At 39.8% G+C, this 23,585-nt stretch overlaps 1 protein-coding gene across 6 annotated transcripts in view; it reads left to right on the top strand.

Moving 5' to 3' along the window:
* The window catches only part of SLC35F2 (solute carrier family 35 member F2), a 141,411-nt gene that overhangs the window by 79,695 nt on the left and 38,131 nt on the right, over positions 1 to 23,585 (top strand). Inside the window, exon 2 of one of the 6 annotated variants that reach the window (XM_042232879.1) lies at positions 5,733 to 5,923. The exons of 4 other annotated variants lie outside the window; for them this stretch is intronic. Coding sequence is in view for 1 of the 2 variants with exons in the window: in XM_060399264.1 (XP_060255247.1) it covers positions 6,366 to 6,460 (95 nt within the window). In the remaining variant the exon portion in view is untranslated. Of the gene's footprint in view, positions 1 to 5,732; positions 5,924 to 6,344; positions 6,461 to 23,585 lie in introns of those variants that run through there. One more of the 6 variants, XM_060399264.1, reaches the window with a different exon arrangement.

Raw genomic sequence — 23,585 nt, 5'->3', positions numbered from 1 at the left:
CTGCTTCTGGTCGCTGTTCCCTCCTTTTCTTTCCTCCCCCTCTCCCTTCCTCCCTCCTTTGTCTTCTTCTTACCTGAACACAATTATTATATTTTTAGAGGTTTTTATTATGCTAAAATATACATAACGTAAAGTTTACCATTTTAACCATTTAAAGTGTCTAGTTCAGTGATATTACGTATATTCACAATGTTGTGCATCCATCACCACTCTCCATTTCCAGAACTTGTTAATTATTCCAAATGGAAACCCTAAACCTGTTATACCCTAACTCCACATCCCTTTCTCCCCACAGCCCTTGGTAACCACTATTTTGCATTCTGTCTCTATAAATTTGACTATTCTAGATCCCTGTTATAAATGGAATCATGCAAAATTTTTCCTTATTTTGAGAACTCAAAGTTCTTGACATGAGCTGTAAGGCTGTCTATCATTGGTCCACTTCCCTCTCCAGGCTCATTTCCCAGGACGTCCATCTCTCATGTGGTGGCCCAGCAACACTGGCATTCCCCTGAGTGCCTTGCTGCCAACACGTCATAGTCCATGTCTTTATACTCGTACCTCCCTCCTTGAATGCTTTCCTATCTGACCTCATGGCTGCTTAAAGACTCTTTGCAGATAGCGCTAAGTTAGGCAGTCTTCTTCCTTGGCTTCTTGCTGTCTCTCTGTTGGGTGCCCTTCCTCTATGTTCTCCTGAACCTGTTTCCTAACTCATTACATTACCATACTGTAACAAAAAAGTAGTTTTCACGAGCTACAGCTATGGAAGAAGGGAATTGCCTCTCAAGGTAACTGCTTGCGTATGTTAATTTTGGTAAGTTTATTAAAAAGTTATAAAGCTTCCTTATATTATTATTTACTGAGGAACATCAGAGAAAATGAAGTATTTCATGCAGGTGAATTTTACAGGTAACTTTTGACACACTTTTTAAAAAATATTAAGACTTTTAAACCTAATCAAAGTGGCACTGTTTATGTAATGGATTACTCACTTCTGTTGTCATAATTTTGGGCAACAGTTCTTCACCATTTAATTGGTTTGTATCAAACAACTGTCTAGGTTAGGCCAACCCACTGAATTACTTAGTGAGTCCATTTGCAACTAATCCTGGAGATTTTATCAAGGAAAAAATCCATCATTTAGAAGTCTTCATGGTATATTTAAAATAGAAATGAGACTACTTGCCTTTTAATAAACAAAGTGCATTCAACATAGTACCTTTTCTTAGTGATTCAGGATCATCATTATGATGATTATAATTAAAATTATTCTGCTGAGTAGTCATAATGTGCTAAGAGGCCATTTGACTTAATGTTTTGTCTTAATTTTTTTTTTGGACTTCTTTCTCATAGTTGTCACACATGATTTTTTTCTGTATTATGGAGCATATCTAAAAGTCTACATTTTTCTAGATTATGACTTCTAACCAATTAATGCTGTAGAAACTAGATAACCCATTTCTTAGAATTGCTCATAGTCAAAGTATAAATAGGCCCTGTATAAAGATTTAAATGGTTTCTATTTTAATAAATTATAAAAACTTTAAGTCTACAGATTGTGGGACTTCTTTTTAGATGGTTACAGGGGTCTGTGTTAATTAAAGTCATCAGATAAGTAATATGTCAGGAAAACTTGGTTATTTATGCCAATGATTCAGAGAAAGATTCCATTAAAAACCACCTGTGAGTCTCAGACTTCTTTCTAGTCATTTCTTGGAAATCAGAGTATTTAAGGAACGTATTGATTCAGTTTCTGCACTCCAGCAAATCCTACTGAGAGCTTGAGGCTAGTATTAATATGCTATATGACTATATTACTATGCTAGTATTACTATGCTGCTGCTAAGTCGCTTCAGTTGTGTCTGACTCTGTGTGACCCCAGAGATGGCAGCCCACCAGGCTCTCCCATTCCTGGGATTCTCCAGGCAAGAACACTGGAGTGGGTTGCCATTTCCTTCTCTAGTATGATTTAGAGCCTCCCAGAATAGTACTCTTGTACTACGGAATATTTTTTCTCTTTGAGTTTTTATTTTATGATGGAGTGTAGCTGACTAATAATGTTGTGATAGTTTCAGATATACAGCAAAGCTACTCAGCTCTATGTATAAATGTATCTGTTGCAGGAAGGGGGATCCCTCCCAGGGTCCCAGAGAGCTGTTGTCTAACACTCAGAAATAAATTGTCCAAGGAGACATACATGCTGACAAAGCAAGAGATCTTACTGGGAAAGGGCACCCGTGCAGAGAGCAGTAGGGTAAGGGAACCCAGGAGAACTACTCTGCCATGCGACTCTCAGTCTCAGGTTTTATGGTGATGGGATTAATTTCTGGGTTGTCTTTGGCCAACCATTCTGACTCAGAGTCCTTCCTGGTGGTGCACACATTGGTCAACCAAGATGGATGCCCATGAGAAGGATTCTGGGAGGTGGTCTGACATGTGGTGTCTCCTTTTGACCTTTCCTGAACTGGTTGGTGGTGGCTTATTTGTTCCATGTTCCTTACTAGGACTTCCTGTTGTAAAATAACTCATGCAAATAGTTACTATGGTGCCTGGCCAGGGTAGGCAGTTTCAGTAAGTGTGTTCCCCTAACATATCCATTAGGAGAATATTTCTTAAGCTTTTCACGTGGTGTCAAGTCAGAGATAAAATAATGTTAAAAGCCAATCTTTGTTGAGTAAACTTTACTTAGTATACCTAGAGCAACCTCACTATTCCAGGACATCATGTGGATTAATTTATGTAATCCTTACAATAATCCTCTGCAGTGTTATACTTGCATTGCCCGGCCCCTAGACACATTTGGAAGCTGAGGCACTGAGAGGTTAAATCTTATTCCCTAATGGGATTAGTCACATAGCAGTAAGGAAAGCAGCCAGGTTTCATCTCCTCCAAGTCAGTCTGGTCCCAGCGCCCGGGCTGCTACCACTGTGGTGACGCTACCTCCTCTGAGCTGGACACCAAACAGAAAAATCAAGCCCGGGACAATTTTACCCTCTAGAGTTTTTGTTCTGGGCTGTTCGTATCCCCTTAGGGTTCCAGGGAGAATATAAAGTCACAAGATAAATATAATTCTTTTCCTGGAGCATCATTTATTTTTTAGATTCCAGTTGCATGGAAGTGTATTACTCATAATCCCTGGCACATGACATGCTTTCATAGTTGGCCCATGAATGACTAAATTAGTTTTTTTTTTGCATGCAATATGTTCCTATATACCTACTATCAGCCCTGAAACTGGCATTTACTGGTAATTTTCATCTACCTTTTTCAAACTGTTGACTGAAAAATTAGTCACATCCAGAAAATAGAGAATATTTCACTTGGTGGGAATGTTTAGGACTCCTAGCCCAGGAGACAGCATCTCAGAGGCCCTGAAAAACTGCTCTGAGCAGGCAGGAGAGGCAGTCAGGCAATATACAAATTTGCAACAAAGGGATCGGGCAGGCTGACCATCACAGATTATTGTTAAGTAAGGAAAACCAGGTATCAAGGAATTTAGCACCTTTCTATGTATGAGAAGATGCAAGAGTCTGGGATTATTGAAGTCATTTCTTTCATATGCATTTCAGCTATCTGGGGCCAGCATCCTGCAATTTTACAAAAGTATTCTTTTCTCTCTTGAATTCCCTTACGGCTCACTAGCTCACACTGGAGGACTGTAATCGCTGATGACTGTAACATCCTTAAGTTCCTTGGGTAGAGAGTGGTGCCATTTGTTGGCAGGGCTCAGAAATTCACATTTGGTGATGCCATTTCTTGCTAGCTGATATGGCAGGAAATATTTCATTTCATACTATCCCTTCTTTCCTAACCAAAGATAATCACCATCCTAAATCCTTCTCTCACCGTTTCCTTGCTCTCATTTTGGTATAGCTTTGTACCTGTATACATTTCTAAAACTTATATTTTATTATCTTTTTTTTTTAACTGTTTAAAAAGGGTATGTTATGAATAATCTGTTGGGATTTATTTACACCCCCCATATCGCATTGCTAAGATTCATCTGTATTGTTGCCTGATGCTGCAAAATACCCCCTTTTGCTTCATATAATATTCTTTCTTGTGAGTATACCACATTTTATGTTCTCATTCCGTTGAGGGGCATTTGGGCTTTTTCCTATGTGTTTTGGAATAGTGAATAGGAGTTTTAGGAACATTCTTCTACTGTCTTCTATTGATCACTTGTAAGAGCTTCTTTAATACATACACATGCACACACACATACACCTATGAGAGGAATTGCTGGATTAGAGGGTATGTGATTGTTCAACTTTATAAAGTAAATGCCAAACTTTTTCCAAAGTCTTTGTGTGAATATGAGAAATCCTGTGAAACAAATATCCTAACATTTGATGTTATCATACTTTAAGATTTTTACAATCAAGTGAATGTAAAAGAGTATCTTAATTTGTGTATCCCTGATCAATAATGAAGCTGGGTCTCTGTGTATGTTTATTGGCTTTATTTGTTTCCACTTTTGAGAAATACTCATATTACCTGTGAAATACCCATCTCTTGCTATTACTTTTATATCAAATGACATCTCTATGGGCTTCTTTTATGGTTCAGCTGGTAAAGAATCTGCCTGCAATGTGGGAGACCTGGGTTCGATCCCTGGGTTAAGAATATCCTCTGGAGAAGGCAGAGGCTACCCACCCCAGTATTCTGGCCTGGAGAATTCCATGGCCTGTATAGTTCATGGGGTCACAAAGACACAACTGAGTGACTTTCACACATACATACACAATGCAATTTACATAGATTTTTAAAGATGCCACCTGAGAGCTTAAAAAATTGGGGCTTGTATCAGGTTCCCCACTAATGCTCATTTACTTCTCCTTGCCTGATACTGGCAGTTCCATTTGAAAAGGTTGAGAGTGGTTGAGAGCTGGCAGGCATAAATTAGGAGCAAATGAAGCAGACTAAGGAGGAGAGTGAGTTTTTCTGGTTTAAGGTCTGTGGAATGTTGAAAGACTGTCATGACTCACTCCCTTACACCTCCCTTCCCCTTTCAGACCCGGTCCTCAGGAACTTTCAGACTTAGATTCCTGTTTTCTTTTGGTGCCTGGTTGGTGTTTGAATAGTGTATGAATTTGATTGTTAGAAGAGAAATCCAGCTGACCACTGTTGTAGGTAAAAAGGAAGATTTATGACTTCGCAGAATTCAAGGAGGGTTTAAGTGCCAAACCACAGAGAGCAGAGAAGCAGATGGAGCCAGGAACCCAAACCACAGTGGGATTCTCTGCCTGTCTCTTTATTTGTGCTTTGCTGTCGCTGTTGACTTCATTCTTCTAACTGCAGACCAGTTGATTTTCTTCATTTGAGGATTACATCTTGCCATTTAAAACACACAAAACAGAAAACAACAAAATCCTCAAATTTTGAAATCCGTATTTTTGTTTTGATAATCCACAAAGGATGTACATTTAGATTTTCCAATGGTTAAAGAAAAATAGTTCTTCAAAACTTCCTATTCAGCCTCAGCCTCAATGGGTAGGCAGTATTAGGAATTTAAAATTTTATGGGTGGTGGCTTCTTGGTTGCCCATCGAGAACAGGGTTAGTCTGTTTTCTTCCATGCCTTTGCCAGACTGGGCTGGGTAGAGATATGGTTGTACTTCTGTCACAGGATTTTAAACTCTAGCCATCTAGACTCTTGAAACTGCAGTGTGCTAATTACCCAGTACTGATCCGATCCTTCTGAATTTACCCTTCCCCCATCCCTGTCCCCAGCTTGTCAGCCCTCCTGGAGCTCCTGTTCCTGACCTTGGATGGTGTTTCATATTGGTTGCCCCTTTTGGAACTCTCACACAGGAGTCTGGGGAGAGGGAGAATCCAAGAGGTGGAGGCCACATCCTCTACATATTGCCCACAGCTAGTGCTTCTCCAGCGCCTTCTTGTTCGCTTCCCTAGTGGCTCAGCAGGTAAGGAATCCGCCTGCAGTGCAGGAGACCCGGCTTCGATCCCTGGGTGGGGAAGACCCTGGCAGAAGAGAATGGCAACCCACTCCAGTGTTCTTGTATGGAGAATCCCAGGGACAGAGGAGCCTGGTGGACCTCAGTCCATGGGGTCGCAAAGAGTCACACACAACTGAGCGACTAACACTTTCATTTTAACCTCCCCCTTGTAGGCCGTAGGACTCAGGTTTCTCTGATCTGTGTCCAAAGAGAATGCTGCTGCTGCTGCTAATTTGCTTCAGTCGTGTCCAACTCTCTGCGACCCCATAGACGGCAGCCCACCAGGCTCCCCCGTCCCTGGGATTCTCCAGGCAAGAACACTGGAATGGGTTGCCATTTCCTTCTCCAATGCATGAAAGTGAGAAGTGAAAGTGAAGTCGCTCAGTCATGTCCGACTCTTAGCGACCCCATGGACTGCAGCCTACCAGGCTCTTCTGTCCATGGGATTTTCCAGGCAAGAGTACTGGAGTGGGGTGCCATTGCCTTCTCTGCCAAAGGGAATAGGTGAGTTGAATATGTGTTTCAGACTTTCTCTTTTCAGCCAATCAAAATTGGAGGGCAGAGAGAGGATACCATAAATAGATATGTCTTTCTTAATTTCATTAGAACACCCCTTAGTAGAATAATTGTGGAACATATAATCAAATGCATGTGTTAATGCTCATTGTTAGAGATTCAGGGTAATTTGTATCAGTTGGTCTCCTTGCATGGTATCTTAATCCTCAATATTGTATACTTTATTTTTGTTATTATCAGAGAGGTGAGGTAATATGTAGGATGGGAAAATACAAACTTGGAACGGCTGCAACTCCATTTCTTACCTATTCAGGTGTACTTGTAATCCGTTTCTCACTAAAGCTTTTATGAGATTTATATGAAACAACATATATAAGCACTTAGTATGACACCCGGCATAGTTATTTTTATTGTCTCCTCAATCTTGTTAGGATAATAAGAAAGGTATTTTGAGTCCCTAATAAATGCTGTCCTTGGTTTCAGTTTCACATGGTCAGCCGAGGCCTGAAAACATTAAATGGAAAATTCCAGAAATAGACAGTTCATAGGTTCTAGATTGAGTGCTGCTCTGAGTCGTGTGGTAAAATCCTGTGCTGTCTGCTGCATCCACCTGGGATTTGATTCATCTCTTTGTTCTGCTCTCCTGCCCATTAGTCACTTGTGGCATCTTAATGATCAGATCGACTATTTTTGTGTTCATGTCACCATTAGATTACTTAAAAATGGCCCACAGATGCAAGAGTAGTGATGCTGGCAGTTTGGATACAGCACAGGGAAGCCATAAGGTATTTTCTTTAATTAAAATGGTGAAAGTTCTCTGTTTAATGCGGGAAAAAACTTGTCTGCTGAAGTTGCTAAGATGTATGGTAAGAACAAATCTTCTGTGAAACTGTGAAGAAGGAAAAAGAAGTGTGTGCTGGTTTTGCTGTTGCACCTCAAACTGCAAAAGTTACAGCCACAGGGATTTCCCTGGCGGTCCAGTGATCAAGAATCCACCTTGCAATGCAGGGAACGTGTGTTTGATCCCTGATCGGGGAACTAAGATCTCACATGCTGCAGAGCAACTAAGCCCACGTGCCACAGTTACTGAGCCAGAACCTGTTCGCCGCAGTTGGAGAGCCCACTTTAGCAACTGCTGAGCCCACAACTAGAGTCCCTGAGCTGCAACGAAGATCCCACATGCTGCAACTAAGACCTGACATACCTAAATAGAGCAAAATAAAATAAAAGTTACAGCCGCAGTGTGTGATAAATGCTTAGTTAAGATTAAGATGGAAAACACATTAAACCTGTACTATAAAATATTCTGAGAGCTCACATTCACATAACTTTTATTATAATATATTGTTATAATTGCTCTATTCTGTTATTAGTTACTGTTGTTAATCTCTTCCTTCATGTATAAATTAACTTTGTCATGAGTATGCATGTATAGGAAAAAACATAGCATGTGTAGGGTTGAGTACTATATACATTTTCAGTCTTCCACTGGGATTCTTGGAATGTATCCTCCATAGATAAAGGGGAGAGGGCTACTGTACTGGAGTATAAAGTTATTATAAGCCACATTGCTTGGGCTGCTCCCCAGGTTCTACTGTTTATTAGCTGTATAATATTGGGCAAGTTGCTTAATGTCTTGTGCTTCAGCTTCTTTATCTATAAATAGCAAAAGAATATTACCTACTTTATAGGATTGTTGGGAGGATTACATGAATTAAAATTATGAAATTGTTAGAACAGTGCTTGGTAAGAAATGTGCATTCAACAAGTGTCAGATATTGTTACTGTAAATAGTAATAATAGTAATAGTAACAATAGTAACAACAGCAATAATAGTAACAGTACTGGATATTATATGAACGTAAGGGGAAGGCACAAAAATCCCCATGACACACTTTCTGCATTTATAATCTAGTAAAACAAGTGAAACAGGAATCTAAAACGCTACAGACATATAGTAGAAAGTGGGAAGGAGAGTTACAAGGCAAATGCTGTAGGAATTGAGGGATAAATATTCTAGAACTGTGCACCCTTCTGACTATCTTTCTTCCTACAATTATTTCATTTTCTTAGCATAGCAGAATGGAAAGAACACAGGCTTTAGAATCTTATTTGAATTTTAATCTAGCTGCAAGGCTTTCCTGGTGGCTCATATGGTAAAGAATCTGCCTGGAATGCAGGAGAACAAGCTTTATTCCTGGGTTGGGCAGTTCCCCTGGAGAAGGAAATGGCAACCCACTCTGCTGTTCTTGCGTGGAGAATTCCATGGACAGGGGAGCCTGGTGGGCTACAGTCCATGGGGTTGCAAAGAGCTGGACACGACTGAGCGACTTTCACTTTCCTAGTGTTACTATTTATTTGTTATAACTTGGTTAAAGGACTTTGAACTTTGGCAAAAGAATACCTACATTTTAGGTTTGTATAAAAATCCATTAAGTTAATATATGTAAAAGCTCAGTACTTGTCAGTGATTGGCACTTGTCTCCCTTTTTATTGTAGAGAGGGTGAGTATTAATATGTTTCCCCTGTACTCCTGACTATCTTACATATCATGCAGGACGTGATATGTAAGAGGAAATCTCTGGATTTCCAACTGTACTTTTGTTCATTTACATAAAACTAGTTCAGTAGTTTCTGGTTTGATGGCATGGTTTCACTTTCTTCCCAGCAAATGATGAAAGTGTTTTAATCCAGGATGGCTCCTGATCAACTTTGTTTGCAGTTACTTAATACGCTTTTTACTTGATGTGATTATCTTGTTACTTAAGGCCATTCATTGGGTTGGATGTAAAGAGTTAAATAACATTATGATTCAAATATTAAGTGTCATATGCAACTAACTTGACTTGGTGCCCTAGTTTTCTATTGCTGTTATAACAGATTACTACAAATTTAGTGACTGAAAACAACAGATTTATTATCTTACAGTTCCTTAGGGCAGAAATCTGACACAGGTCTCACTGGGCTGAAAAGGAAGACATCAGCTGGGTTGTGTTCTTCTCTGGAGGCTCTAGGGAGAGTGGATAGCCTTGCCTTTTCACTTTCTGGAGGATGCCTGTATTCCTTGGTTTTGGCCCCTTCCCCCATCTTCAAAACCAGCAATGTTGCTTCTCTTGGACTCTATTTATGTAGTCATACCACCCTCAACCACAGATGGAAAAGGGTTTTCCTTTTAAGGACTCATCTCAAGGTACTTAACCATAATTACATTTGCAAAGTCCCTTTTGCCCTAGGGAAAAAACTATTTTCCTAACTCGATATTTCTGACAACAAATGTGGGGGTGGTGGTTGTGGTCTCTCACATCAACAAATTTACCAGCTCTTCTGACACAAATTGGGTGTACCTACAATTTAGTTATGATACTGTTTGGAATTAGTGCAGACTCCACAGGCGCTTTTCAGGTGGCTCAGTGGTAAAGAATGCTCCTGCCAAGCAAGAACATGGGTCCAATCCCTAGTTTGGACGATCCCTGGAGAAGGAAATGGCAGCCCACTTCAGTATTCTTGCTTGGGAAATCCCGTGGACAGAGGAGCCTGGCAGGCTACCGTCCATGGGGTTGGTTGCAAAAGAGTTGGACATGACATAACATTTAAACAGCAGCAGCCCTAAAGTTTGCCCTATTTTGTGGAAAGTTTTATTTTCATTTTAGGTTCGAAGGATTGATTAACAGAAGAAACCACTTGTAGTTACACACAAATGAACACTTTCAGTATTTAATACAGGATTATTATTTAACTTAATTTCAATATGTTGTTGTTCATAAGTTGTGTATGACTCTTTGATGCCCTATTTACTGCCGGGCTCCCCTGTCTTTCACTGTATCCCAGAGTTTGCTCATATTCTTCCCAGCAAATGATGAAAGTGTTTTAATCCAGGATGGCTGCTGATCAATTCTGTCTGGAATCCAGTGTCCATTGAGTTGGTGATGCTATCTAACCATTTTATCCTCTGCCACCCCCTTCTCCTTTTGCCTTCAATCTTTCCCAGCATCAGGAACTTTTCCAATAAGTCAGTTCCTCACATCAGGTCGCCAAAGTATTGGAGCTTCAGCTTCAGCATCAGTCCTTCCAATGAATATTCAGGACTGATTTCCTTTAGAATGGACTGGTTTGATCTCCTTGCAGTCCAAGGGACTCTCAAGAGTCTTCTTCAGCACCACAGTTCGAAAGCATCAATTCTTTGGCTCTCAGCCTTCATTATGGTCCAACTCTCACATCTGTACATGAATACTGGAAAATCCATAGCTTTGACTAGAAGGACCTTTGTTGACAAAGTGATGTCTCTACTTTTTAACACGCTGGCTAGATTTGTCGTAGCTTTCTCTTCAAGGAGCAAGTGTCTTGTAATTTCACGCCTGCAGTCACCATCTACAGTGATTTTTGAAGCCACAGAAAATAAAATCTGCCACTGCTTCCACTTTTTCCCCTTCTTTTTGCCATAAAGTGATGGGCCAGATGCCATGATCTTAGTTTTTTGAACGTTGACTTTTAAGCCAGCCTTTTTACTCTCTTTCACCCTCATCAAGAGGCTCATTAGTTCCTCTTCGCTTTTTGCCACAAGGATGGTGTCCTCTGCAGATCTGCGGTTGTTGATATTTCTCCCAGCATTCTTGATTCCAGCTTGTGATTTATCCAGCCTGGCATTTCCCAAGATAGACTCTGCCTATAACTTAAATAAGCAAGTTGATAATGTGCAGGCTTGTAGTATTCCTTTCTCAATTTTGAACCAGTTGTTTTTCTGTGTTTAGTTCTAACTGTTACTTCTTGACCCACATACAAATTTCTCAGGGGACAGGTAAAATGGTCTGGTATTCCCATCTCCTTAAGAATTTTCCACAGTTTATTGTGATCCACACAGTTAAAGGCTTTAGGATAGTCAATGAAGCAGAAATAAATGTTTTTTTTTTTTTTCTGGAGTTCCCTTGCTTTCTCTGTGTTCAATGAGTGCTGGTGATTTGGTCTCTGATTCCTCTGCCTTTTCTAAATCCAGCTTATACAATTCCAAATTCCCAGTTCATGTACTGCTGAAGTCTAGCTTGAAGGATTTTGAACATAACCTTACTAGCATGTATAATAAGCGCAATAATATGGTAGTTTGAACATTCTTTGGCATTGCCCTTCTTTGGGATTGGAATGAAAACTGACCTTTTCCAGTTCTGTGGTCACAGCTGAGTTTTCAAAATTTGCTGGCATATTGAGTGCAGCACTTTCACAGCATCATTTTAGGATTTTAAATACCTCAGCTGGAATTCTGTCACTTCCACTAGCTTGTAGTAATGCTTCCTGAGGCCCACTTGACTTCATACTCCAGAATGTCTGGCTCTAGGTGAGTGACCACACCACTGTGGTTATCTGGGTCATTAAGACTTTTTTTGTATAGTTGTTCTGTGTATTCTTGCCACCTCTTTTTAATATCTTCTGCTTCTGTTAGGTTCATTCCATGTCTGTCTTTTATTGTGCCCATCCTTAAATAAAATATTCCCTTGATAGCTCCAATTTTCTTGAAGAGATCTCTAGTATTTCCCATTGTATTGTTTTCCTCTATTTCTTTGCATTGTTCATTTAAGAAGGCCTTCTTATCTCTCCTTCATATTCTCTGGAACTCTATATTCAGCTGGGGATATCTTTCCCCTTTTCCCTTGCCTCTTAAATTTCAATATTTAATAAAGGGTTATTTAACTTAATTTCAATATGCAGTCATTAAAAGGAAAGAGAAATAGAAACAATAGAGAAGATTAACAGCATATATATCACCAAATTGTGCTGACCAACATCCAGACTTAAATGGCATGCTGGAAAGTCCCTCATTAACAGCAATCTGGGGTCCCAACTGGGGGAAGGACCCTGGGTGATTCATCTGCTCCATGTGTGAGACTTCAGATTGTAGTTTCAGAGGCTACCACTTATAATCCCAGGCTGCAAGCTGATATCATTGTCAGTTTGTGTACAAAAATGCAGCTCTGGTTTTACATTAATCTTTCCTTTTTTAAAAATAAATTTTATTTATTATTTTTGTCTGTGCTGGGTCTTTGTTGCTGTGCACAGACTGTCTGGCTTTGCTTAGGCTCTAGAAGGCACAGGCTTCAGTAGTTGTGGCACACAGGCTTCATTGCCCAATGGCATGTGGGATCTTTCCAGAGCAGGTATCAAAACCATGTCTCCTGCATTGGCAGGCAGATCCTTAACCAGTATAGCACCAGGGAAGCCCCATTATTTCAATTTTTTTACAATGCTGTTTGTTTGTTTGTATTTCATTAGACCCCAGGGAGTTAGCCAGATCTCTAGGGGCTCAAGAATTCCAAGACCCATTCTTGGAATGGGTGTTATCTAAAGTGCCTCCTGACTTGCTTTGCTTGCAGGCAGGCACGGAATTCTGGCAGTGTCCAGGCTGGTCAGAAGCCGATCAGAGGCCTGCTCTCCTGCTTCTGAAGCCTGAACAGAACTTCCTCCATTTTAATTTCCCTAACATGCCCCCACCTCCCAACCTTCCATTTCAGACACCAGTCATGAGTCCCAGGTTGTCACCTTGTATTTCTGCTGATCAACCAGAGGTTAGTGAATGTTTTCATTGGTGACCCCATGGACTGTAGCCCATCAGACTTCTCAGTCCATTGAATTCTCCAAGCAAGAATACTGGAGTGGATAGGTATTCTCTTCAGGGGAATCTTCCCAACTCAGGGATTGAATCTGGGTCTCCCTCATTTGCTACAAATTCTTTACGGCCTTAGCCACCAGGAAAGCCCCCATTATGTAGAAAAGTGATTAATTCATTGGTCATTAGTGATTAACTCAACCTCCAGCCTCTTTCCTCTTCCTTGGGAGTAGAGCTGAAAGTTCCAGCCATCTAATTACTGGCTGGTTTCCCTGGCAACTAGTCCTTTATCCTTAGGGGCTTTCTTAAAGTCATATTATTAACATAAACTCTGGCGTGGTTTAAAGGGCCTGTTATGAATAACTAAAGATGATTCTTTCTTCTTTATTACTCTGGAGCCATTTCAGGATCTGGAGACCAACAAATAAAAAAAGGTGGTCCTTTCACTTTCTCTCTCTCCAAAATCACTGTAGATGGTGACTGCAGCCATGAAATTAAAATTTGATGCTTGCACCTTGGAAGAAAAGCTATGACAAACCTAGACAGCATATTAAAAAGCACAGACATTACTTTGCTGACATTAGTCAAAGCTATGGTTTTTCCAGTAGTTATGTGTGGATGTGAGAGTTGGACTATAAAGAAGGCTGAGAGTCAAAGAATTGATGCTTTTGAACTGTGGTGTTGGAGAAGACTCTTGAGAGTCCCTTGCACTGCAAGGAGATCCAACTAGTCCATCCTAAAAGAAAGCAATCCTGAGTATTCATTGTAGGGACTAGTAATGAAGCAGAAGCTCCAATACTTTGACCACCTGATGCAAGAAGCTGACTCATTAGAAAAGACTCTGATGCTGGGAAAGATCAAAGGCAGAAGAAGGGGACGACAGAGGATGAGATGGTTGGATGGCATCACCAACTCAATGGACATTAGTTTGAGCAGGCTCCGGGAGATGGTGAAGGTCAGGGAAGCCTGGTGTGCTGCAGTCCATAGGGTCACAAAGAGTCGGAAATGACTGAGCAACTGAACAACTCTCTTTTTTAAAAAATTAATTAATTAATTAGGCCTCCTCGGATCTTAGTTGCAGCATGCTGGATCTTTGATTGTTACTGTGGCATGTGAAATCTTTCTTTAGTTGAGGGCATGTGGGATCTAGTTCCCTGACCTGGGATGCAACCCAGCCCTCAAAAGTTGGGAATGCAGAGTCTTTGCTACTGGATCACCAGGGAAGTCCTCTTTCAGTCTTATCATTTAGGAAATTATAAGGACTTTAGGATTTGGCCAGGAGCCAAGACTAAAATATATATTTTTTATATCATAATATTGTACCATGTAAGGTGAACTATTCATAGGTTCCAGGGTACTAGGGCATGGAGATATTTTGGGAGACATTATTCTTAGTACATTTGGTGATAGAGTCTAAAATTGGTTCCAGTTAAAAAAAAATAACTTTGGAGCACAGAGACCATCTGGATGCTGGTACAAATGTAAGCAATAATTCATAAAATATAAAAAAAAAAATTTCTCAACTCATCTAACCCTCACCTTTGCACATGGTCCTTGTTTGAAATAATCAACCAATAATTGGTTCTCTTTTTAGGTTGTTCCACAGGTTTGAAAGAGATTTGGTAGCTGCTAATTTCTTTGGATGAGCTGCATCTCTAGGCTCCAGGCATGCTGGAGAATTCATAATACCACTGTCTGCTGGGACCTATAAGCAGATAAGGTCCCTGGAGAAAGAGAACCAGGCATGGTTTTCTTGACATTAGAGCACGGCCTAAGCTATTTTGTGATCTAAGCCTGACCACAATCCTTGATCAGGTCTCAGTATTCAGTGATCTTAAGGACAAAAGAACAAATGTGTTCTTAGGCAAGAAAAGTAACAATAGCTAAGGAATAAATCAGTTATAAAGACTTCCAGTTACGTTTCAGTGGTAAAGATAGCCAGTATGTGGGTTCTTGGTCTGTTTTGTGGAACTGACCCCTCCTCCGACCACATGCTCAACCACCAGATCTACTGGAATCTAAGGAATGATGATGTTGACCTTTTCTGACCCTGGAGATTTCAGTCAACTATAGCTTGCACTTTGTCAACCTTAGTTCCAATTCTGTGCTGACTTCTTCTCTGCTCAAGTCCCTTCATGAATATATGTGAACGCTTAGCTTCAAGCTTCTCCAGCTTTGTTGTTGGTGAGACACTGCTTTGGGAAAGATACCTGTTGTTCTTACTCGGTGCAAGTAGTAATCCTTCCTTCTCCTGCTCTTGGGCTTTTGGCTGTGTCTTTTAGCTAAACACCCACTAAGAAGTGATCCCAGTTTTCAGGTAACAGAACAGGAGTTCCTATTCCCTTTCTCTTAACCTGAGCAGCTTGACGAAGTCAGGGAATAGGAATAGGAAAGGGAATAGGAATTCCTGTTCTGTTATCTGAAAACTGGGATCACTTCTTAATGGGTGTTAAGCCAAAAGACACAGCCAAAAGCTCTAGCACAGGAGAAGGAAGGATTAGGAAATAGCAATCCACTCAAGTATTCTGGCCTGGAGAACTCCATGGACAGAGGAGCCTGGTAGGCCACAGTCCATAGCGTCACAAAGAGTCAGACACGACTGAGTGACTATCACTCACTCAGTTGTTTCTTTACTGTTTTTCTTCACTGTTGTATTGTGAATTTCATGAAGGCAGGCTCTCTATTATTTTTCTATATTCTGAGAGTCTGATATGGTATCAGGAACTAAAAAAAAAATTGCCGAATTGAAAAGGGGACTAATAAGAAGATGGTAATAAAGGTCACCGTGGGTTGTAGCAGTTATCTGCCAGGTTGGACTGTTTTCACTAAGCAGTCTCTAGGTAAGAGTAGTATACTACTGCAAAGCCTAGCCCACTCCTGAAAAAAAGACCCAGGTATAAACTTGATTAGATCATCGCTGAAGAATTGATGCTTTTGAACTGTGGTGTTGGAGAAGACTCTTGAGAGTCCCTTGGACTGCAAGGAGGTCAAACCAGTCTATCCTAAAGGAAATCAGTCCTGAGTGTTCTTTGGAAGGACTGATGTTGAAGCTGAAACTCCAATACTTTGGCCCCATGATGTGAAGAACTGACTCACTGGGAAAGACCCTGATGCTGGGAAAGATAGAAGGCAGGAGGAGAAGGGGTTGACAGAGGATGAGATGGTTGAATGGTACCACTGACTTGATGGACATGAGTTTGAGCAAACTTTAGGAGATGGTGAAGGACAGTGAAACCTGGCATGCCACAGTCCATGGGGTTGCAAAGAGTTGGACATGACTGAGCAACTGAACTGAACTGAGATAGATCAGCTCCCTCGAACAAGCTGCAGCTTTCTATTACAGGTGCAGTTACTGAAAAATACCTTAAGTGGCTATTTTCTCCATCCACGCTTCTCTATTTGTGTGAGGATGTGTGTGTATGTGGTTGTGTGTATATCTTTCTGTTTTTGCTTAACTCTAATTTTCTACAGGACTTAATATTGGTATCCTTCTCATATTGGCTGTGGGATGATATTGCAATGATTAGAGTTGCCAGGTATTGCCAAAATTTGCATACTTCAGTATTGTGCACAGTATTTATTAAATTGCTTGGCATGTGTTAGGATATATTTGCAAATAAAATTCTGAGAAATATGTAAACTAATTATAATTCTATAATAACTGCTTTAATTCTATGCAAACTGAGTTTATAGTTATTATGGAATATTTTACCTAATATAAAATATATGGGAAAATATAGTTTGAAGTCATATTCGATGATTAGATGAGAAGTCAGGCATTTATAGAAAGAGATGGCATTCAGTTCAGTTCAGAGTATTATCCAGTTTGTATTTTTGCCACGTTATCCATTTTCGTCAGATATTTGGTTAGAGAAAAAGAAGAGATGAATCCTCTACTTTAAGTTATTTTAACAGAATCACATAGGAGGGAACATAGTGGGCTAGCAGAAGCACTCTATTTAGTTCTGGGGCCTTGTATTTTGTACCTAATTCTGCTACTTTGGAACCAACATCAGTTAGGTGACCCATTTCATTGCTCTCAGCCTGTTTCTTCATCTGTAACTCCACAGCACTGTCAAATGGATCAAAAACCAAAGAAGGTAGAGAGAAGTTTTTGTATCTTGCAAGGCACTATAAAAAACATAAAGTAAGGTATTTTGATGGGGTTCTTTAGCGTGAATGTAAGAAAATAACACTTGATGGTGACGGATGAGTCAACCTTAGCACAAGGATTCAAATTGAAGAGTCAAAGAAGTCTTGTAACGTTAGTCTGCACGGCCTCTTCTGGTCCCTTCAGACTCTACAGGTTTTTAAAGAAAGAACATAGATTTTAAAAAATAGATTTCTCATTGTTAGAAAACTTGCTATGCACAACTTTGATAAAGAAGAAAACAACCAGAGTCCTATGATCCCAGCCAAATGCTCTGTTAATTTTAGGGTTCAATCAGGTAATTTGATCCATCTACCAATCTAGTCATTGATTTCTTATCTCTTTCACTAATATCCTTTGGCTCTAGGCCCTTTGATGTTTCTGCAGAGTCAGAATGGAATGAGAGTTTCAGGATCTAGAAGAGAGTTGTTAAGGCTCAGAGGTTGAAGTTAATTTGGGTGAATACATCTTGAGTTACAACTAAAGAGACTGAATGTAATTCTGGTCCTTGCTCGACCTATACACATCCTAAGTTTGCTCTTCTCCAAACCTCGTTGTATTGTCGTAGAGTGCCACAAAATTGGTTAGCTTTCCCCCTCCCCTTGTAGTGTAAGAAGTTCACTATGACATATGGTGATGGTAAGTAGAGAAAAACGTTTTGCTAATTTTGAAGTGCCTTATTCTATTATTCTGTTTAATAGTAATAAATAGAAGAAAATATAATAGGTGCTATGATTTATGGGGCAACTTTTGGACACACTTGCTTCATTACTTCATTAAACGATAGACTGTGGTTATGACAAAATTTTGTGAACATCCTTCTAGCATTGTAGATAAGAAAGCTGATAGCTGCATTTCTGAATTCCTGTTCCTTGGGGGAATTTTCTGCTTCTGTATATCTGGAACATCATGGTCAGTTCATTTGGATGTGATTGGGCTCTAGAAAAAGTGGGGCTCTTGCTGTTGAAACTTACATTTATACTTGAAAATAAATGTATTAATTTATAATGGGGGCTTCCCTAGTGGCTGTGATGGTAAAGAATCCACCCGCAATGCAAGAGATGTGGGTTTGATCCTTGGGTTGAGAAGATCCCCTGGAGAAGGGAACTACACACTCACCAGTATTCTTGCCTGGAGATTCTCAAAAATGGAGGAGACTGGTGGGCTATAGTCCATAGGGTCTCAAAGAGTTGGACAGGACTGAGTGGCTAAGCACAACAATTTATAACAAGAATTGTCACTGTTAAATTTGACAGCTGGTTACAGTGAAATCATCCCAACTGAAAAATCTGCTTAGGAACTACAAGATCTGATGTTGTTTGGTGAATCTAGGACAAAGACAAAAGAAAGTCTCCCCTTACTTCATGACATCTTTTCTTCTGCTCTTGGTGTCTGACTTCCAAGCAGTTAGGATTGATTGTCAATGGACCCTTGCTCCTGTATAGGACTAGAGAAATGGTAATAATTTGGCAAGAGCCTACAACTTACAGTTCAGTTCAGTCGCTCAGTCGTGTGTGACTCTTTGTTATCCCATGGACCGCAGCACTCCAGGTTTCCCTGTCCATCACGCACTCCTGGAGCTTGCTCAGACTCATGTCTGTCTTGTTGGTGATGCCATCCAACCACCTCGTTATCTGTCGTCCCCTTCTCCTGCATTCTATCTTGCCCAGCATCAGGGTCTTTTCCAATGAGTCAGTTCTTTGCATCAGGTGGCCAAAGTATTGGAATTTGGCCTTCAGCATCAGTCCTTCCAGTGAATATTCAGGACTGATTTCCTTTAGGATGGACTGGTTGGATCTCCTTGCAGTCCAAGGGACTCTCAAGAGTCTTCTCCAACACCACAGTTCAAAAGCATCAATTCTTTGGTGCTCAGCTTTCTTTATAGTCCAACTCTTGCATCCATACATGACTACTGGTAAAGCCATGGCTTTGACTAGACAGACCTTTGTTGGCAAAGTAATGTCTGTGCTTTTTAATATGGTGTCTAGGTTTGTCATAGCTTTTCTTCTAAGGAGCAAGTGACTTTTAATTTCATGGCTGCAGTCACCGTCTGCAGTGATTTTGGAGCCCAAGAAAATAAAGTCTTTCACTGTTTCCATTGTTTTCCCACCTATTTGCCATGAAGTGATGGGACCAGATGCCAACATCTTAGTTTTTTGAATGTAGAGTTTTAAGCCAGCTTTTCACTCTCCTCTTTTACTTTCATGAAGAGGCTCTTTAGTTCTTCACTTTCTGCCATAAGGGTTGTGTCATCTGCATATCTGAGGTTATTGATATTTCTCCCAGCAATCTTGATACAGCTTGTGCTTCATCCAGCCCGGCATTTTGCATGATGTACTCTGCATATAAGTAAAATAAACAGGGTGACAATATACAACCTTGATGTACTCCTTTCCCAATTTGGAACCAATCCTTTGTTACGTGTCCAGTTCTAACTGTTTCTTCTTGATCTGCATACAGATTTCTCAGGAGGCAGGTAAGGTGGTGTGTTATGCCTATCTCTTGAAGAATTTTCTATAATTTCTTGTGATCCACACAGTCAAAGGCTTTAGTGTAGTCAATAAAGCCAAAGTAGATGTTTTTCTGAAATTCTCTTGCTTTTTCTATGACCCAGTGGATGTTGGCAATTTGATCTCTGGTTCCTCTGCCTTTTCTAAATCCAGCTTGAACATCTGGATGTTCTCAATTCAGGTACTATTGAAGTCTAGCTTGGAGAATTTTGAGTATTACTTGGCTAGCATGTGAGATGAGTGCAAATGTGCGATAGTTTGAGCATTCTTTGGCATTGCCTTTCTTAGGGATTGGAATGAAAACTGACCTTTCCCAGTCCTGTGACCACTGCTGAGTTTTCCAGATTTGCTGTCATATTGAGTGCAGCACTTTAACAGCATCATCTTTTAGGATTTGAAATGCCTCAGCTGGATTTCCATCACCTCTACTAGCTTTGTTTGTAGTGATGCTTCCTAAGGCCCACTTGACTTCGTACTACAACCTATCTGGCGAGCCAAATACATACTAAATAGAATACTATATGAGACATTTTATTAGATCAGCAATCTAGGTTTTCCTCCATTATAAACCTGTTTTCATTACTTCTCTCCCCAGAATTTTATATTTTGAAACTTTAAAAAATTGTATTTGTTAAATAATAATGAATTTATTTTTTTTCCTCTCTGTTTTAAGTAATCAGACACTAAAGCTTCTGATTAGTAAGAGAAAATGAGTGTTCCCATATTTGGTTGGTATAATTATAACTAAAAGTAAGTAAATATGATATTTGGGTTTGTCTGAATAGTCTTATCATGGGTAAATGTGAGGTTTCTGTTAGGCTTAAAAAAATTATGGGAACATTTAAATAAAAGTAGAGACTATTACCTGCTGTGATATACAGGTCAACTGATAATTATCAGCTCATTTCTTTCATATTTCTCCATTTCATCCCTCCTGGATTATCATATAATTTCATGCATAAATATTTCAGTATTAATCTCAACATGTAAGATAAGGACTTAAGAAACATAGTCATAGTACTATTATTCCACCTAAAAATTAGCAGTAATTCCTTACTATCATATAGCTAGTCTATGTTCAAGTTTTCCCAATTATAACTTAATTTTTAAAATAGTTTGTTTATATAAAGATGCACGTAAGTACCATTCATTTTTAAAGATTGTTATATCTACATCTCTTTCTTCTATATGTTTCCTCTTCCTCTTGGCTCTTTTCTATTGTCCTTTTCATTTTTTGGCTCTTTTATTCTTGCTGTTTATTTATTTTTTTGGTTCTCAAAATTCATTCTTTATTTTGATATAAAAAATAAGCCCGTCAACTTGTAAAGAGTGTCACTTGTTTTCATATTGTTTATTGTTGTAGAGCAAACTTATAGAATTAGACTATCTGCTGCCAGCCCCAAGGATGTCACGTATACTTTAGAAGAAAAATCATTGTTACTTAGACCCAGACAAGCGTCAGTGTGGAGAAAGTAGTAACTAATCTGATTTTTTTTCATACTTTTACTAAATCATAACTAGAAAAGCTAGTAGTTGGGATGTCAGATAATTATGCTAGAATTTGGTAGTGGTGGTAAAACCAGGTATCTGAACCCAGCTAAATTATAAAAACATGACCTTTTTTTGGCCATTCTTCCATTTCTGGAGTTCAAGAGCTGTGTTTGATACCCCTGTAGGCTAACAATAAGCTTGAGTTATAATGTGTAGATTCCTTTTGATTATAGTTGCCAAAGAAATCTTTAAATTCTTGAGGGTTTGACTTCTCTTGGAAAGAAGTAAGTTAGGAGGCAGACGGCTGATCTGGATTTGCTTAAATGGAAAACATTTACACTAGGAGTTCAGCTGATAGGCTGTTGAAATCACCAGGCCTGTACTGGTCATCGAGTTCCGTCAGCTGATCGGGACACCATCTCCAGATCTTTAAGTGACATGTTTGAAGTTCTCATAGTAAAGTTGTGGCCTTGACTCTATTCGCTCTGGTTATCTTCTTTGATTTTTAATGCCTAGCATTCTTCAGCAGCTGTAGTAGCCACAGCTTGGTAAAATTTTGCCACAAAGCCTGGCTTACTGACCTCCAGCTGCCTGACAAATTCCTAGTGCTGTTGCTCAGCCCACCTCAGGACCGTTTATCCTGAAGATGCAGCTGGCACTCAAAGATACAAGGTAGTGGGTTTGCTCCAGACACACTGAGCAGCTCCAGACTTTCAAGCAGTGGCTATAATTTTCCCAGGACTGTCTTAGCTACCAGGTCCTGTTGGAAAGGTTCACACTGAGAACCCGACCAGCTGGCAAACCAGGGAAGGATACACTTTATCTCCTGGGAAATGATGTAAGACATGGGGGAGGGGAAGAGTTAGAAATGTCTGAGACAGAAGGGAGAAGGGAAGGGGAGCGGCATCGAAGAGGAAGATGATTCCAGGGGCACCCTCCCCTTTCCTCTCACAGGGTACCTGGAGACCACCACAAGACTGCTTGGACTCCAACTATTGCACTTCTGTTTTCTGAAAACTTATAAGAAAGGCCAGTCAGGCAACCCAAGCACGTCTGGTCTCTTGCAGTTTATTTTTAAAGGAACAGTTCATATGTGCTAGAGAGTTTTCCACTCTCTGGGTTTTGCTGACTGTATCTGGTGGGTTTAGAGTATTTCCTTCTAAGAATAATGTTTTTAAATGCAAAAAAATAAAATACATAGGATTATAGAGGAAACCCATTCTCTCTATTTAGGTATTAAATTATTAAAAACAATATGATGTTAATATATGTGCTCTCTTTTAAAAAAAATGTTAGATTAAAGATCTCACAATGGGTCTTTAACTAGCATCATTTTGGAGTAGCAATGATGTTTTGAAATTCCAGCCAACAGTTGTCATATAATATGAAAATATCTGTAAAATCTTTGGCAGCGAATTTATAGGCACAGCTAATAGTAATACCTCTATAATTTGTTACCTATGTTTGCAATCGAAGGGAATTTAAACTACAGTTTAATGTTACTGAAGATCAGGATGTGTTTTTTACCCATCCAAGTCCATGTATTCCCTAGAATATTTTCATGGGCCTGATCCATGGACCCCTATTAAAAGCTTTGTGGTTCTACAATTTTAGCAAGACAATTTTGTAGATATTGTGTACTGTCTTCAGGAAGTGCCTAATGTTCACGTCTTTTTTTTTTTTTTTTATGTTATGTTAGGAGCTATGAAGTTTTATTGCCTAGATTCATTATTTTATTAGGAGTTGTAAAATTATAGTCTCTTTCTGTCATTCCGTGTTTATTTATTATATACGTATTTCTACAAAGATGAACTTCCTGTCATCAACTCAGTACCCTGAGGTATAATTTGTATAGGAAGGGCAGGATAAATGTTTGCTTCTTTCCCTCTATTTACCAGTTTTCAAAATAATGGGTTGGTTCCCTGCGTGCGTGTGTGCTAAGTCACTTCAGTTGTGTCCATCTCTTTGTGACCCTATGGACTAGCCCGTCAGGCTCCTCTGTCCATGGAATTCTCCAGGCAAGAATACCGGAGTGGGTTGTAATGCCCTTCTTCAGGGGATCTTCCCGACCCAGGGATTGAACCTGAGTTTCCTCATTGCAGGTGGATTCTTTAGCCACTGAGCCACCTGGGAAGCCCAGATTGGTTCCCTAGCATCCACCAAAGATGGTCAATTGTAGGCAAATAGGTTGGGGGTTTCCCAGAGAAAGAACCAGGAATGATTTTCCTTTTTTTTCTTAATAACAATAATTTTATTTATTTATGTATTTTTGGTTGTCCTGTGTCTTTGCTGCTGCACCCTCAGGCTTTCTCTATTTGCAGAGAGCCGGGCCTGCTCTTGGTTGCGGGGCACAGGCTTCTCATTGCCGTG

The sequence above is a fragment of the Ovis aries genome, chromosome 15, assembly GCF_016772045.2.
Source record: "Ovis aries strain OAR_USU_Benz2616 breed Rambouillet chromosome 15, ARS-UI_Ramb_v3.0, whole genome shotgun sequence".
NCBI classification, from domain to species: domain Eukaryota; kingdom Metazoa; phylum Chordata; class Mammalia; order Artiodactyla; family Bovidae; genus Ovis; species Ovis aries.
Note: the sequence above shows the minus strand (reverse complement) of the source record. Positions and strands in the feature narration are given on the sequence as shown.